At 37.8% G+C, this 18,215-nt stretch overlaps 1 protein-coding gene across 4 annotated transcripts in view; it reads right to left on the minus strand.

Moving 5' to 3' along the window:
- LOC105033532 (D-lactate dehydrogenase [cytochrome], mitochondrial) overlaps nt 1–18,215 on the minus strand; it is a 146,275-nt gene that overhangs the window by 30,477 nt on the left and 97,583 nt on the right. For 3 of the 4 annotated variants that reach the window (XM_010908393.4, XM_010908394.4, XM_010908392.4), the window contains 3 exons: nt 14,744–14,806; nt 10,736–10,815; nt 10,449–10,579 (listed from right to left, as the gene is read on the minus strand). In XM_010908393.4, coding sequence (XP_010906695.1) covers nt 10,449–10,579; nt 10,736–10,815; nt 14,744–14,806 — 274 coding nt within the window. The remainder of the gene's footprint in view (nt 1–10,448; nt 10,580–10,735; nt 10,816–14,743; nt 14,807–18,215) is intronic. The other variant, XM_073251755.1, reaches the window with a different exon arrangement.

Below are 18,215 nucleotides of genomic sequence, written 5' to 3' on the forward strand. Positions count from 1 at the left end.
GAAATTCACAGATGAACTCAAGTCAATCAATCTAGCATATGACTAACGATGAATTTTGACGAGTTTTCTATGACCTCCGTCCAGTCGAAACTCATGATAAAAGAATTGTATCACACAATAATTGCACCTAGGGGTTTATCTTTTCTGTTCTGTTGGATTGCCATTAAATGCTGCTAGACATCCTTGGTGGATCGTGAGAACTCACTAGGATCATTTTCGGATCAATGATCCTTGTTGAGTTGAAATTGTTTCAGCCCATCGAAAGGAGTTTCGATGATACTGTGATAGAGATCACGGTATTTCTCACTACCAGACAATAGGATCTGAGGAATCACACACAAAAGGAGCATGACTTGATCAATAAGATTAGATCATATTCGAATTATCAATCGGATTGATAGTTTGAATTTCAGAAATTGCGAATTTGTAAGCGTTACAGCTATGGCAACTGCTAATTGTTAGCGCAGTGACTTAATTACAAATGTTGTAATTTTATTGAAGCTGATTAAATTATAGATTAAGTCCTAATTAATTTAAATCATATTTAATTTAATTAGACTTAATTTAATGTTAATTGGATTCAATTATCCAAATCAGATTTGGATTTCAAGCTTGATTGGATCAGACTTGGCAGCCTTTCAAATTCAACTCGATTCGGACTCGATTTGAACCCAATTGAGATCAAATTTGAACTAGATGAACCATAACTCAGAGAGCCCAGGTTCTCTGGGACTCTCTCTCCAGTTTTCACATAGAAAAGGGGAGGGAGCATGTGAAGACGAGCCCCCTTTGTTTTTGCATGCGTGAAGGGGAGGGGGCGCCAACTATGGCGCCCCACCTTATCTGGGATTCTCTTTCTTCCAGATTTAATTCCTATTTGAATTTGATTCAAAATAAGACCAAATCTTATCTGATATAGCGCGTAAGGAATTTTTTTTTTATGCGACAAAAAAATAGGAAAAGGTAGGCGTGCGCTAGTTTTGTGCGTGAGACATCTCTCCTTCTTTCTTCCCTTATCTCAAAGCATCTCATCCCTTTTGATATGAACACCTAAGATCAAATAAGATTTGATCTATTAAGATGTTAAGAAGGGTTTGGGCGTTGCATTTTTTATTTTTGTGCGGAAAAACACAACGTGAAGGGTGAGAGTGTGCGTGTAAGAAAAGAGGGATCTTCTTCTTGTCGTGTGGGTTGTCTTCAACGCCTTTCCTTCTTTCTTCCCTTCACTTCCACGCCTAAGATCTGATGGTGATCAGATCTAAGAGAGAAAAAGAGAGAAGAAGAGAAGAAAGATTTTTCTTTCCTTCTTGGTGATCTGGTTTAGATCTCGACGGATCTGCACGAAGGAGTTCGCATAGCGATCATCTTCTTCGAGATCTAGAAGAGATGCAGATCCAAAGCTGAGCGAGATCTGCAAGGTGCTAACACACCGATGATCTCGGTGCTCTGATCGACATCTCCGTGTAGATACCAATAGAGGCCCGAGGCATGTACGGCTACAATCAGAACCTCGAAGATCCGCAGGATCTGAAGGTACGAAGATTTGATCTCCAATTTTATTTTATTGACGATTGTTTTTTTTTCAAATTTTAAATCAAGATAGCATGTTCGTGTCAAAATCTGAAGTATGGTTTTCAGATCAAATCTGGTATGTATTTTAAATTAAAAATATTTTAATTTATTTATTTTTGCTACATAAATTTTAAAAAAAATTTAAACTATACGTACGAAATTATAGCGATTTTTAATAGTGGTATCAGAGCACAGTTCTGATACGAACATGTAAACCCCTCATATCTGAAATCTGATTTGCAAAAATCAAATCTGAAGGTTAGATGATCAACATCATTCTGAAATAAGGTTGCCCTGGCATAATCCTATTATGCTGAATGGTTGTCCTAGAACAATGTAGAATATCAATTAATGTTAGATCTGAATTTTTTGCATGTTGTAATGTGATTACAAGATTATTTCGGATCTGAAATTATTTCAGATCTAAAATAAATCATGAGTTATTTAGATCTAAAATTAGTTTTAGATCTGAATATATTCATTATGGTTTAATTTGGATCGAGTATGATTGCTGAAATTTTTCCATACATGCATAAATTAAAAATTATTGTTCATATGTTAGACATGTGAAAGATAATTAGATCTGATTTTTAATTGATTATATATATGATATGTTAGATTAATCTCTTAATAGCTTAATAATCGAATTAGGATAATCACAATGGCCGTCCGGTCATAAGAAGATGAAGGGATTAAAGTCCCTCTCTTGCCTATTCGATGGATTTTCTCTTATGACGTGTAGGGATGCCGATTGTGATGTTTTCCATGAAAATAAACAACGAACGAAAAATTGTATGTGATACATATTTTAGATTTAAATCAGATTATGCATGCATTTTTATGTGTTTTAGATCACTAAATATTATATGTGATATATTGTTTTGACACATGATCTAAAACTTAATTTCTGCAAAATCCTAGATCCGAAATCCTAGATTCTGTTTGCATGAAACCATGAAACTGTGACTGGCATATCTGTGGAGTCGACTCGATTCTCAATTGGGTCAACTCGAGTGCTTGGTGAGTTGACTTATTTTTGTTGGAGTCAACTCAAGACTCTGATAGGTCGACTCATTTGCTGATGAGCCAACTCAATTGTGCAGGTTAGGTCTACAGATTTTTGTTTGTCTCAGTGTTGTGCCGACTCACTGTAATAAGTCGATTCGTGTACCAGGATGAGTCGACTCGATTCTGCAGACAGCAAAATTATATGAGATATAATATAAATTATTTAGATCAAAAATTATTTCGAGATCTAAACATAAATCCATGTACATAACACGCTTAATTGAAAATTAAGATTCAAAATTGTAAGATCTAAAATTACGAATTTAAGATCTAAATTTCAATGCATAAAACATGGACTTCGAGTATGGGTTGAACAAATTAGGTTTAGAGACTAAACTACAACTAGGGTCATTGATTAGATCAGGTTAGAACCCTTTTCGATTTTGAGCAGTTGATTAAATCTAATCAAGAGTTGGTTGGGATTAGGTCAAAGGGGCTCAAAATTGAATTTAGTTGTAGTTGGTCAAATTGATTCACATATGATGTGAATTGATTAAATCGAGACCGAATTTGGCTCAGTGGTTCGAGCCCGAATCTATAGGTTAACCTGATTGATTCTAATCAACCAATTTGGTGTTTAAAGCAAGTCTTAAATGGTGGTTCTTTAATTGGTTCCGTTGTCTGACCTAGCTAATTCGGTGGTATTTAAGGAAAGCAACGGAGGGACCCCCACTCATCTTCACTTACCTGACCATTTTGAGAGATTATGTTTTGTATTAGATTACTTGTTGACCCGAGTTTACCCATGCTGACTAGATTGGTCACACATGAAATGTGCTGACCCAAACTATATTAGTCATTACACCAGATGTACGTGATTAATTAGAAGAGACCTGAACCTAAATCTCTTCACTAAATATTTAAGTCTACTGATCTTCCACCATTGTAGAAATGCGGATGCTTTTTTCGATGTTGATCATTTTCGACTGGTTACAATGGTTCGATTGCATCGAAAAGGCACAACCACTCTATTGGTATTAGATGCCCCGAGGTAAAGATAGGGTTGGGCCCAATAACTATTAGGTGAGAGACCCAATGACGGCTTTGCACTCGCTGGTGAACGATGGGTCGAACTTAGCTAAGAAATGTACCAATAACTATTAGGTGAGGTCACAGGATTTAGAGATCAAGTTGTTGCAACATACTTGAAAAAGTATCTAGACAAAGAGTTATCAACGCATTGATATACGTGTCATCAATAACTGTTAGATGAGGTGTCATACATCGATGGGACTGCAACACCCACTAGAACCACTTATCGCATTAGGGTTTCCATTTTTCCACCCGAGTGTGAGACTCAAAAAATTAGTGGGAGCCTTTGTTTGTTTTTAAAGTCCCTAGAGCAAACTATTACAAGTACAATCATCTAATTAAATCTTTACTCTTTATGGTCAATTATGTCAGCTTCCAATCTTCTAGCTCGAATCCTAGATATCAACCACTTAACCGAAATCAATTACATATTCTAGCTTAGAAATCTAGGAATAGTTCTTAGCTTTTAGAAATTAAGCCATATTCTTGACCAGATTAACCCAATGTCATCAGCTTATCCAATCCATAGTCAACGAGCTATACTTGACAAATGATTGGACATTGACAATTAGGTTAGGTGCTATAAATTGGACTTCATAGTTGAAGAAATCCAATGTATGCATAAGGACATGTAGACTGCCAATGACATGTTGATTCATCTGTGATTAGAATTGCACAGTGCATGAGATGAGTGACGGGCACTTTATCCATAATCGCTGCTTGGCAATGATCAAGGATATTGAAGAGCTTGAAAAGCTCGACATGACCATGTGCAAGAAATTGCTAATGTATTTGATCCTGCAATCTCTGATTCATACAGATAGTTTATAAAACTATTATATGAATAAATATTATAGTACCTTAACTGAATTGATCAATATGGTGGTAACTAAGGAACCTTAAAAAATTCAGAGATACATACCTGGAGAACTTAAAGAATCATTTACTTACTTTTAAAAGGTATGTTGAATTACTCAAATCTGATCTTATGGTTTTCTCTTTTTCACTAGACTAGTGCATATTACGCACTTTAGTATAGGGTCTAAAGAAGGAAGAGGAATGAGAGAGGGTGAAGTGACTCTTTTAAGTCGGCAATGGTGCAAAAGTTACACTATGGCCGTGGGCATCTAATCTCGGTGATTATCATTTGGATTTAGTTCTTTATCATTTGTATGGTGATGCATTTGTGAAATTATTTGAGCAAATAGTGAATGCCATTGGGTCTGAGAGATCCAGAACCAAATAACCTGAAGTATATAGATGGTTCTTTTGGTTAGATCATGCATGAGAAGAAATGATTTGTCGACCGGAGAAAATGAGCCTTTGGACTCATTGACTGTTAAGTCATATCTAGTCTGTAGATCATCTCTTTGAGGATTAATGATCAAGCTGTCTTTTGTGGGTCAAAGGGATAGGACCATTGAGATACTTACCCTAGTACACATACGATGTGCATGGCCCTTTTGATGAGCCAAACAAGGAAGTTATTACTACTTCATCATCTTTACGATGAGCAATCATGGTATAGGTATGTATGTGAGATACAAAACTGAAAGACTTTGAAAGGTTCAAAGAATTCAAATGTGAAGTAGAAAAGATAAATCAAAAAAATTCTAAAGGTACTTCGATCAGATTGAGGACGCAATATCAAATAAAAAATTTGTCGGTAATCTAAAAAGAATGACATAATTTCATGATGAAATTCTCTCTATACATCTCAGCTCAATAGGAATCTGTGAGGAGCAATGGTGCTGTATGAGATATGGTCCGGTCCATCACGAACATCATTAGTTCAACTATTGTTTCTTTAAGAACAAGATTTAATTTCTGAAATTTAAATTAGATTCTCTCTAAAGTTGGTTTCACCACACCATATAAGATATGATATGGTGGACAGGTTAGAGGATAGATTTATGAGAGCTCGTTTATGGGATATCCTAAAAGAGTTTGGGATATCATTTTTTCTTTCCAGTGGTTCACAATGTGATTGTGAGCAACCACACTATATTCTTGAAAATAGTGGGAGAATGAACTCAAAGAGAGTTTCTAAAGAACGAGTCACAGGACCTATACAACCTATTTAAGATGAGCCAGTATATATAGTGCCTCCTCCACCTTGTAGATCTAGTAGGATCTTCCATCCTTTAAAAAGGTACTTGGTATTCTTACAAAAGATTAAGAGAAAGTATTTCTCGAGAGAGATTGAGAATATAGAGATGATCTCAAAACCTACAACGACGTGATATGAGGAATCATGTAGTTATATGAAGGTCAATGGGAGGGTCCCATACTGACATCGGTTATGATGTGGTTACATATAGAATTTTCTTATCAAAAATCTAGATCAAATATTCTAAAAACAAAGGTCTATAGAGATAAATCCTGAAAGGATGTTTACTTTTCACAGACAAGAACATAGAAGAGGTGCTGAAAGGATTCAGTATTGAAATCTTCAAAAGGAATCCGTTATCCTCTTGGACATGGGTGTATGCCATGCTATGTACTCGATTTGATATATTTTACTGTGAAAGTCATGAGCAGATATTAGTCGAATCCAAGCTGGGAGCATTGGATTGCTATGAAAAATATCTAAGTACTTGAGAAGCTCTAAGGGATTATTTTTTATCTTTAAAGAAGGATTAGAACTAAGAGTGGGAGGATACACTGATGCTGATAGTAGAATGTCTGCATCAGCATGTATTCTTGAGTTATATTGGTTCGGTATGTTGGAAGGATTCCAGGCAATCGACCAATGGATGCTGAATATGCTATAGGTGTGCAAGATGCGTTCTAGTTCTTATGATAGTTGCAGAATTGGATGTCATACCATTGGATACTTTAACATTGTACTGCAAAGATAATGGTCCATAACCTTCGCTAAGGAGCCAAAATCTCACCAAAAGTCCATACTCATAGAGCAGGAATATACGCGATTACCTCAAGTAGAAATACATGGAGGTATAGAGAGTAGACTCCACATAAGATGTGGTGTGCTCGAGTCACTTAGCTAACTAAACACCAAAGCCTGTCTTCAAAAGATGGGGCTCAGGTATATGGCAGATTGACTTTGATGCAAGTGGGAGTTTGTTAGATATGTTCCTTAGAAATCAATCTTGACTGACACATACCTTTCTCTAAGGCATGTTTTGTACTTAATAGGCAGTCTTTATAACCAATCATGTTATTTGTGTCCATGATTTGCTCTAGAAATTAACAAAGATGATTTTGAATATTTTCAAGGTGTTGAAAATTTGAGACATACATCACTAGTGATTAATTTCTAAATGCTCTCGATCAAAAGATCGTCACAGAGGACAGTGATCAATCCATTCAAGATCGGTGCACGAATCACCTTCTTTTAAGGCAGATGAGTCTCGAGTCTGCGGTGTAGAGACATTGGGGTGAGTGCAGGTGGTTGTTAGAGAACTTGCACTGAGCGTGACCAACACGAGAAATTACTTGGATGTCTACTCACTCGTCAGTGATCTTCTCGATGCTGCAGTGTGACTGGTCCTTTGACTTGTAGTGTGTTGGCTATTCACAGCGAGACTACTTAGTTTGACTGTACGTTCTCTTGGTCCCTAACCATTCGGATCCTTGCTGTGTATGTTGGCTATTATAGATTCAGGTTCGCTGTTTGAAGTAGGATACATCTAGATAAAATCTATCGACCTTGGTAAAAAAGGAGAAGTCTTATACGATTCGCAAGACTGAGTTCAGAAAATCTTTTGCCAGAATAAGTATGAATACTGGAAAAGAGTTTCAATGAGATTCACAAATGAACTCGAGTCAAGTCAATCTAGCATATGACTGACGATGGGATTTGACGAGTTCTCCATGACCTCCGTCCCGTCAGAACTCACGATAGAGGGATTGTATCACACGATAAATGCACCTAGAAATTCATCTTTTCTGTTCTGCTGGGTTGCCATTACATGCTGCCAGGCATCACTGGTGGATTGTGAAAATTCACTAGGATCGTTTTCGGATCAACAATCCTTGTTGAAGTGAGTTAAAATTGTTTCAGCCGATCGAAAGAAGTTTCGATGATACTGTAATGAAGATCATGGTATGTCTCACTACCAGACAAAATAAAACCTAAGGGGTCACACACAAAAGGAGCATGATCTGATCAATGGATTTGGATCATATTCGAATTGTCAATCAGATTGATAGTTTGAATTTTAGAAATTGCTAATTTGTAAGCATTACAGATATGGCAGCTGCTAATTTTTAGCGCAGGGACTTAATTACAAATGTTGTAATTTTATTGAGATTGATTAAATTATAGATTAAGTCCTAATTAATTTAAATCAGATTTAACTTAATTAGACTTAATTTAATTTAATATTAATTGGGTTCAATTATCCAAATCAGATTTGAATTTCAAGCTTGATTGGATCAGGCTTGACAGCCTTTCGAATTCGACTCGACTCGGACTCGATTTGAATCCGATGAAGATCAAATTTGAACCAGATGAACCATGACTCAGAGAGCCCAAGTTCCTTGGGACTCTCTCTCCAGTTTTCACGCAGAGAAGGGGAGGGAGCGCGTGAAGATGCGCCCCTTTTGTTTCTGTGGGGTGAAGGGGAAGGGAAGCCAATAGTTGGCGCCCCACCTTATCTGGGATTCTCTTTCTTCCAGATTTAATTCCTATTTGCATTTGATTCAAAATAAGATCAAATCTTATCTGATATGGCATGTAAGGAATTTTTTTTATGCGACAAAAAAATAGAAAAAGGTGGGTGTGTGCTAGTTTTGTGCATGAGACATCTCTCCTTTCTTCCCTTATCTCAAAGCATCTCATTCCTTCTTTTTCATATGAACGCCTAAGATCAAATAAGATTTGATCTATTAAGACGTTAAGAAGGGTTTGGGCATTGAGTTTTTTGCTTTTGTGTGGAAAAACACAACGTGAAGGGTGAGAGCGTGCGTGTAAGAAAAAAGGGATCTTCTTCTTACCGTGTGGGTTATCTTCAACACCTTTTCTTCTTTCTTCCCTTCACTTCCACACCTAAGATCTGATAGTGATCAGATCTAAGAGAGAATAAGAGAAGAAGAAAGGTTCTTCTTCCCTTCTTGATGATCGGGTTCCAATCCCGATGGATCTGCGCAAAGGAGTTCGCGCAGCAATCATCTTCTTCGAGATCTAGAAGAAGAGATGCAGATCCAAGGCTGAGAGAGTTCTGCAAAGTGCTAGCACATCGGTGATCTCGGTGCTCCGATCAGACATCTCCATGTGGATACCAGCAGAGGCCGGACGTATGTATGGCTACAATCAAAAGCCCGAAGATCCGCAGGATCCGAAGGTATGAAGATCTGATCTCCAATGTTTACTGACAATTATTTTCTTTTTCAGATTTCAAATCAAGGTAACATGTTCGTGTCAAGATCCTAAGTATGGTTTTCAGATCAGATCTGGTACGTATTTTAAATTAAAAATATTTTAATTTATTTATTTTTACTGTATAAGTTTTAGAAAAAATTTTAAACTGCATGTACGAAACCATAGCGATTTCTAACAGACTCCACCCCGGCATCGTTCACAAACTCTGATTGGCAGTCCAACGGGAGTCTTCCCTTTTTTTTTTTCAGGGAGCTGCTTTATGATTCGTGCAACATGATTTTGGAGTATCACATCCCCTCTCTCTTTCCTCCCTCAGCCATTTGGTGATCTGCACCTTGGCCAACACTGATCCCTAACATCAAGACAAGGAGGCTATCAAAGCTATTGGCCTTTAGGATGAGGACATCAAACCCAAGTCGCTCACATCATCCACCTCATAAAGGTTGTAATCAACACCACAGAGAAGCACACATCACCAACCAGCCCGTTACTATTTTTCTTCTCTTTGTCCCTCTCTTTCCTCCCTCCCTCGCATTTAAGCAAGGTAGAGCAAGAGGCTATGACCTGTTCTAGGTCCCAGTTTGGCTCTAGTTGGTATTAATTCCTATCCCTAACCACGCATGTACCACTCGATATGAATGGGCATGAAACCAGGATGCCAGTTTAGTAGGTCCAAAGGTCTAGATCTGTCCTAAGACCCTATTCCTCATTAGTCCAAAACAAGATGATAGGGATAAACAAGAAAGAACAAAATCATTAATCCTTGAATTTGAAATGCTTAATTGCTTAATGAAATTATAGTTATCCATCAAGTAATCCTTCCTTCTTAAGTCAATCCTATGTCCTTATCATCTATGACATAGTGCTTTCTCTACCTAAATGACTTATGAACCAAAGGGATTTTATAGGCACCTTGTAATAATTGATATATGTACTTATCATCTGTGACATAGCGCTTTCTCTACTTAAATGACTTATGAACCAAAAGGATTTTATAGGCACTATGTATGTATGTATCTAGCAGCTTATTAACTAAAATGGTAAGTGATATTACCCAGCATTTCCTGGTTTCCTGGTTGAAGATGCTTGCATAAAGCAATCCTTAATAAGGTTGTCAGAATCATATAATGATATGAGCAACAATGTGCTAATTGTTTATCATGCCTGTCCAACATAATCCACATATCACAAAATGGTTCATGTAATATTGTCTTTCTCCACAAAATGAACTCTTGTGGTTGGCAAAGCAGTAAAATGGTTTATTTCATAGAAATATCAGCTATCAGCATCAAATTGCACATGCAGAAAACAAGTTACAATAGAAAATGACCAGTCATGTTAATAGACATTCTAATTGTATATGTCTAAAGTATCTGATCTTGATTGGTAGAAACCTAATTTATCATACCCTGTCAAAAGAAATAAGTACCTTCCATTGATAAGGCTGTGTGAACCATGAAATGGTTTAGTCTCTCTGCTTCTTGTCGCTGTTCTTTCTGGTTTGGATCAAAGAGAATAATTGTGTGGAAATTTCCATCACCAGCATGAGCAATAACCGTGCTGCAATCATGGACAGAATTTATGATAATATTAGATAATCAGTGATTAACTTCCTGTAAGTGACAGAGACAATGGAAGCACATTTCATCAGTATGGTACTAGCATTTTATTCTAATTTAATCCAATTTGGCTGAAAATTTAACCAAAATTACGCACCACAACAATGGTGATGCATCAAGCTCTTGCTTAGATTTTGATATGCATTCTGCAAGCCTTGACAAAGGAACACAGACATCCTGCAAGAAGAGATCTGTGAGAAGAGAAGCTTGGGAAGTTCATCTATCTGAAATAAACTATGACTATCTACAATTACAGATAAAGCAGGCAAGCTCTCTACACCATTTTAATCTCTACTGCAAATACAGACTCCAAATCCCTGACTCTGCATTTATCTGATCATGCCTCTGAAAATAGTCCCCTTTCTAATGAATCAACCCTCTTTCTTTCCTTCCAAGGGGGAGAAAAAATGTAAGTGCAAAAATCAGAAGCGGAGGTGCCTTTATCAATTTGCCTAAATGATGAAGCAATGTTTAAAAACATGGCTTCCTCAGCTTCCTAGGCAGGTCACTTAGGTGCACCTCATAATGTTATGGAGGTAGACCTTTTATGCATGAATTAGTACTTGAATTTTGCCATGTTGGTGCTTCCCCATTGATTTACATCTTATTTATTATGTCATATATCATTATCTTGGATCATAATTATTAGTTTTCTACATTCATTATTTTTAAACGGGCTTGACCATGCCTCCCTGACTTTAGAGTCTTTTGGCTGCCCAAGCACTACATTACATCTTTAAAGACATTGCAGTAAAAAGAAAGTGTTTGATCAAATGGAATCAAAATAATAGCTATAATTTGCTAGGGTGGACAGAAAACGTATCACATCTTGTCCAACAGAATGTGTAGGAAGGACACATCATACGTGCATGGTGGACCAGCACAATGCACCATCATGGGAAGGTATCCAAGCATTCTATGGGCTCAAATCATTTAAAAGCAATGGTGTATTCAAATATAAACAAGTTAGGTAGCTTTCCTCATAAAATAAGTCCAAGAAGCAACTGTTTGATCTGTCATTCTTGCCTTCAAATATGACTGTCTTGGCATATGCTTCTATCATCATGAATGAGTCAAAGTAGGTCAAGATTCTAATGAAATTGAATCATACACTCCATAACTAGTCCCTTTAGCAAAAAAAACAGCTATTGATTTTTGGATGAGGAAAAACAATTTTGAAAGAAGAAAAGATCAATTCAGATAGATACAAGGTAGGCTGTTTTTCTTCATATATGATGTCTTAAGTAGGATCTGTTCTGGTCCAATGACCTTTAATTCATAAACTCCAATATTAGTCCCATGCACAAGAATTAGGTTGCCTTTTTGGGTGATGAAAAAATGGTTTGGAAAGTCAGTCATTTTTGCAGATGCTACAATTTAATGTATGAAGACCGAAAAAACCAAACCCCTCAATGTACAGGATAAGTTTGTTGATAATGCTTTAGGATCTGATTGACTCCAAAGTCAAAATGTGAAAATTTGATTTGGATAGAACAGAAAAACATATTAGCGTCTGTGTGATCATTTGCATATGTGAGCACCGTATTATATCAACTATTGATGTGTAAATAGGATCGTCAGACAAATGAATCCTTTGTATGGAAATTAAATATTAGTATGACAGATGAGACCCCTAGGTAGGAATAAGTTCAATGACTACCGTAAATCCGTAATGCTAAAAATTATGGTCACCTCATGTTTTCTAATAAGCCGTCACCTCATGCTAGTGACATCTCGGTGCCGAGCATCCACCTGCAAGTTGAAGCTGTCACCTCATGCTTGATAGCCACCTCGTGTTTAGGTAGGGATGCAAACCTCATGTTTAAATGTACCACCTCATAATGCTTAACCTACCACCTCATACTTAACACCTCATAATGCTTAACCTACCACCTCATACCTAACACCCAGCTGCTTAGCTTGTGGTAGCCAAGACACCTCATGCTTGTCCTTATTAAATTAACCACCTCATGCTTACTAATCTGCCACCCAACTACATCACAGCTTGACACCCAGCTGCTTAGCTTGTGGTAGCCAAGACACCTCATGCTTACAAGTCCAATAAGAGGGCGTTGCTGTCTTTCTACTGCTTTGCAACACTTTAAAATTCTCAGCTTCTTATAGGAAGTAGCAAGAGAAGGAAATAAAGTGTAGCAGCAAGCTAGAAGATAAGTTGTGCCGTCAAGATTTGGAACATGCCTTGTCGTGTATCCTCGAATAGTCAACACTAGCATTCGCCGAACCATCCCGAACTGGATGGTTTAGGACATTCCAAACCATATTGATGGCAAATCGGGATGGATCGATCGGGTAAATCAGAACACCAAAGGAGGGAGAGAAAAAGAGAGGGACAAAGAGGAAGAGAGAGAAGAGGGGACAATGATGCCGGAGGTCAGCGGTGGCCTGTTGAGGCCGTCGGAGAGCCATGGAGGTCTCCACAACTCGGTATCATCCAATAGGGCATTTAATCAAGAAAGAGGGGGGAGCGATGGTACCGAAGGAGGCACAGTCGGTAGAGAGGCTGCCGAAGGGCACCAGATGGCCACCGAACGGCAAAATATGCACAGAAGAAGCTGCGACTATGGAATAGGGGCAACCACCTCTGTTCAGTCATCGCGACCACCTTTGTTCAGTCATCGCAGTTCTTTAAAAATAATGATGAATAGTAAAGCCAGTAATGGGTTTGCCGACTTCACTATTTGAAGATTTTTTTAGAAAAACCTTAGAACCGATAAAGCCAGCAATGGATTTGCTAACTTCGTTGTGATTAGGATTTTTTAAAAAGGACTTTTCAAAAAAACCTCAAGCGTCGCACAGATCGTGATTGTACCATCCAGCATCACAGTGGCTAGCTGGAGGCCCTCCGGTGGCCTTTCTAGTGGCTTCCCCTCCCTCCTTTGCTTTCCCTCCCCTCTCTCTCTCATCTGAGAATTGACGGAGGAAGCAAAGGCCTTGGCGGCCCTCCGAGCGTGCCCGTAGCCTGCCTGTGGCCACCGCCGGCATCTCCTCCGGCCACCTTCTCCCTCCCCCTCCCCTCTTTCTACCATTCCCCTTCTCCTCTATGTTGGTTCGCACCAGTCCGATCCGGTACGGACCCATACCAACTCATACCGCCGGCCATCCAGCACAGGTCCTAGTTCCATTTATGCCTTCCTTGGTCAACAACCTATTTTTATAAACGATCACATTGAATTTATGGTGATTCAGAAGTTTCTATTCCCCACCATCCATGATCGTTTCTGAAGTCCTTGTTTCCAACTAAAAGTGAAAAGTTTCATTTGTTGTGCAAAAGAAATGAGCACCGGTCAGTCATATTATGATGTGACCCTGGCCAGCAGGGGTCAAAGTTGTTGGCCTTCATGTTCTTGATAATGACATCATGCAGAGACCCTGGAGCAATAAGTTGTTGGCCTTCATGTTCTCAATAGAGGCATGATCCTGTGCGCCCTACCTAGCGGATATAATAGTTGGCATCAGTAAACTCCAGACCAGCAAGTATGGTAGTTGGCTCCTGACTGGTGGATATTGAAATGGTTGTGTTAAGCATTTCGAAATCTCCACATATTCAAGCATTTTAGTGTATCCCAGTGTATTCAATTACTTCTACATGTTTCAGTGTTCCCAAACAATCTGCACAAAAAGGAATGTATATTGATAATACTAATTGTTTCAAAAACATTCTAGCGCTTTAGAACAGAGGTGTATCAATAAATGTACCTATCTGATGCTGCAAAATATCGTTTACCAACTATTTGAGTTCTAAAAAGAATTCTTATCGCTTCCATTGTTCTATTTCCCTGATACTATATTATTCGCTATGTTTAGCTACTCACAAAGCTATGTAGTTCAATTATTAGTATACTACAATTATTTCTTCCCAATCACTCGTGACAAAAGATACAAGGTAGTTGGGCAGCTTACACATTTTTCTGACCACATGCATCACAACTTAATGAACTATCTGCTACGCATATCAGGTAGAGGCTAAAAGGGTTTATTTTAACTCATTATCATATCAAGAAAGTTCTATGCAAATTATCATTGAACAAGAACTTAATATTCAATACAGTATGTAGAGTAAAAATCGATCTGATAAGAGACTAACTGTAATCATTGCTTCAAAGTCGGGTGCCATTGCAAAGCAAGCCCAAAGTGCCTCCTTCCTTATCTGCATGCAAAGATTGTCCGAGGAAAATTACTGAGCGATCTGAGAAGAAAAATATGACAAATCTTTACAAATTCCAAGATTCATGGTTAGGATCTTGTTGGACTAAGACAATCAACTTTAGTATTACTAACCTATTTAGGATGTCACTATTATCACATTAATTAAAAAGTAATCTTTGATTCAACTTAGAAATCTTTTAGCATACAAAAATCTTAAAATATATGCATTCAAGAACTAACAAATTCATAACCCTTTCTTCAATTGAAGCTTGGAGAAAATAACTCAAGGTTTTAAGAGTAATAGGAGTGTAACTATCAAACAATATGTACACTGAATCTATAAAGATGCTTTTACAATCACCAACTCATTGTTAATATGAAAAAAATGAACGATTATCGGGTCCCAAGCGAAGGTGACTTGGATGAACAAGGGCTTAAAGAAAAGATGTATTTTATTGTGGATGGTTGGACTGACCCTAAAATATGGGCCAAAGAAGAATACCTAAGAATCATAAGATAAACAGATGGGTTGTCATAGAAGATAGGAATTAGATCAAGAACAGCTCTATACAAGACTATTTGTAGCAGAGAAACTGTTGTTAGATATATGCCCTAGAAGCCAATCTAGCTGACACATTATATTCTTTCTAGGACATAAATTTGTAGTTGACTTATTCATTCATTAATAAAATTGGGCATTTTATATTCATTCGTGTTGTGTCCTTGAATCGTCCAAAAAATTAATGAAATGATGACACATATTCTTAAGAGTTGAGAATTGAGACATGTGTCATTAATGATTAATTTCTAAATTGCTCTCGATCAATGGATCATCACGAAAACGGTGATTGATCCGATAAAGTTGGTGCACGGATCGTTTTTCTTTAGATAGACGAGTCTTAAGTCTACAATGTGCGGATATTGGAGCAAGAATGCAGGTGGTTGTTAGAGAACAATGATACTGAGCATGACCAATACGAGAAGTCATTTGAATGTCTACTCATTCATCAGTGACTTTCTCAATACTGTAGTAGTGTGAATGGTTCTTTGATATGCGGTGCCTTGACTATTCACAGTGAGGTTGCTATAGTTTGACTGCATAAACACTTAATCTCTTAATCATTTGGATCCTTGTGGTGCATGTTGGCTGAGTAAGTTCGCTGTACGAGTAGAGTAAGCATCTAGATGGGATCTATCGACCTTAGTAGTTAAGGAGTAGTCCTATGTGATTTATGAACCTATGTTCTTAAGACCATGGCCACAGCGATATGATTAATGGAAAAGAATTTTTATGAGATCTCACGATTTGAACTCGAGCTGATTAAATCTCACATATGATAGATGATCGGGTTTGACAAGTTTTCCATAACCTTCATCTTGTCAGGACTCATGATAGAAGAATTGAATCACACATTAACTATACCTAAAGATTTATTCCCTTCCATTTTGCTGGATTGCCACTACATGCTGCTAGGTATCACTGGTGAATTGTGAGAGTAATAAAAATGATATTAAAGGTCAATAATTCTTATTGGGTGAATTGAAAATGTTTCAATGATACTGTTGATGGAGATCACAGTATATCTTACCATCAGACAGAATAAAACTTATGGGATCACACACAAAAAAAATTTTGACTTGATCAAATAATTGATTCATATTTTTCGAATCGCGGTTGGATCCAATTATCAATATGATTGATGATTGACCGATTTGTAAAAGTTACAAGAAATGACTTGCTAAGAGTTAGTGAGTTAAAGGACCTAATTATAATTGTTACTATATAATTTGATTTGATTAAATTGGAGTCGAATTAAATCAGATTTAATTTGATTGGACTTGGTTTATTTTGAGTCAAATTGGATTTGACCTAAATAGAATCAAATTGGATTCGAATTGGATTAGGATTCCAGAGTGCCAGTTAAACTGAGATTCTCTCACCTCACTCACGCCTAAGAGAAGAGGGCGCGCAAAAGGGGCCACGCCCCCTTTTGCACGCGCATGAAGAATAAAAGAAGAGGGGTGCATCCAAGGGTTGGGTGCACGCCCCTAGGAGTCTCTCTCCACTCTCTCTTATCCATCTATCCTTATCTAATTTTTAAGGTTTGAATTTGATTCAAATTTCGAAAATTAAACCTAGATTGGGACATATGAGATAGGATGGTGTGAGGTATTAAAAAAAGAGGATTTTCTCGCGTAAAAGACACACCACACAAGTTCACGAACGTGCAAGAAGAGGAGAATTTCTTGCACCTCCCTTACTTGTGCCCCCTCCCTCTTGATGCCACAAAGAGAGAAAGAAGAGACTTCTTCTTCTTCTTTCTCATTCCTCCTTTCTCGCATGAAGGTGTTCACGCATCTTCTCCTCCCTCTTCATCCTCTTATCTTTTTCCTTAGAACTCTTGTGAAGAGAAAAGAGAAAGAAGAAGATAGATCCAACTGTAGAAAGAGAGAAGCCTGCAAAGGGAGCTAGCACCCCGATGGTTTTGAAATCTCCTAATCAAGATCAGCCCTGTGTGAATACCTATAGAGACCGAATGCGTGTGTAGCTTCAATGGACGTCGAAGACATCCACGTTTTTCATATCGTGGTGAAGGACTACCCACGCTAAAGTAAAAGATCAGATCTTTCCTTTTATGTTTTCATATCTAAATCCCATCTCTCATATGAAGATCCTGTTAAGTGTTTTTTGTAGATGAGATCTTATACATGCCTCTCTAATTAAAAATGTTTTAATCTGTATTATTTCCACTGCATTTTTTGTTTCAAAAGCTGCATGCATGAAAAATGCCGGCTTTTTAACAAATGTAACAAGAAAGAATGAAGAAGAACAAGAAAAAAGGATTCACGAGTGCAGGTCTCTCCTGCGTCCTAGCCAGTGTGGTCTCGTACTACAAAGTAGTTATTTGACTAAATGCCTTCTATCCAATTTAGGCAATAAAGTAACCTGCTTTTCCCAAATAACATGATGACAAAATTTCTGTGCACATTATCAGCATTCTAGTGGATCACAATCAGATATGATATATCAAAATAGAATGACACTTTCAATGAAACATGTAAGAGTACATAGTTGTGCTTGTCTTCAGTCTATTGAGTAATCTAGAGCAAGGTTCAAAATCTCAGCAGGACGAAGGCATGGCCATCTTGTCCCATTCCCACAAGATAAGAGGACCTAGGGAAGGTGGAGGATCCTAAAACCCATGTTCAAGGGTTTTCCTACCCATTCCGCCTACATACCATCCAGGTCAAGGACGCCCATGCATCCCAATAGTTTGGGACTCGATCCACCTATCCATTGAGCATCAACAAGGGGGAGGCAAAGAGAGAGGGGTCTTCATCATGAAGATCCCTGGTAGAGATCATGTTGTTTTGTTTTGGTGCCTTCATCGTGAAAGATGAATGGAAAG

This window comes from Elaeis guineensis, chromosome 2 (genome assembly GCF_000442705.2).
Source record: "Elaeis guineensis isolate ETL-2024a chromosome 2, EG11, whole genome shotgun sequence".
Classification (NCBI taxonomy): domain Eukaryota; kingdom Viridiplantae; phylum Streptophyta; class Magnoliopsida; order Arecales; family Arecaceae; genus Elaeis; species Elaeis guineensis.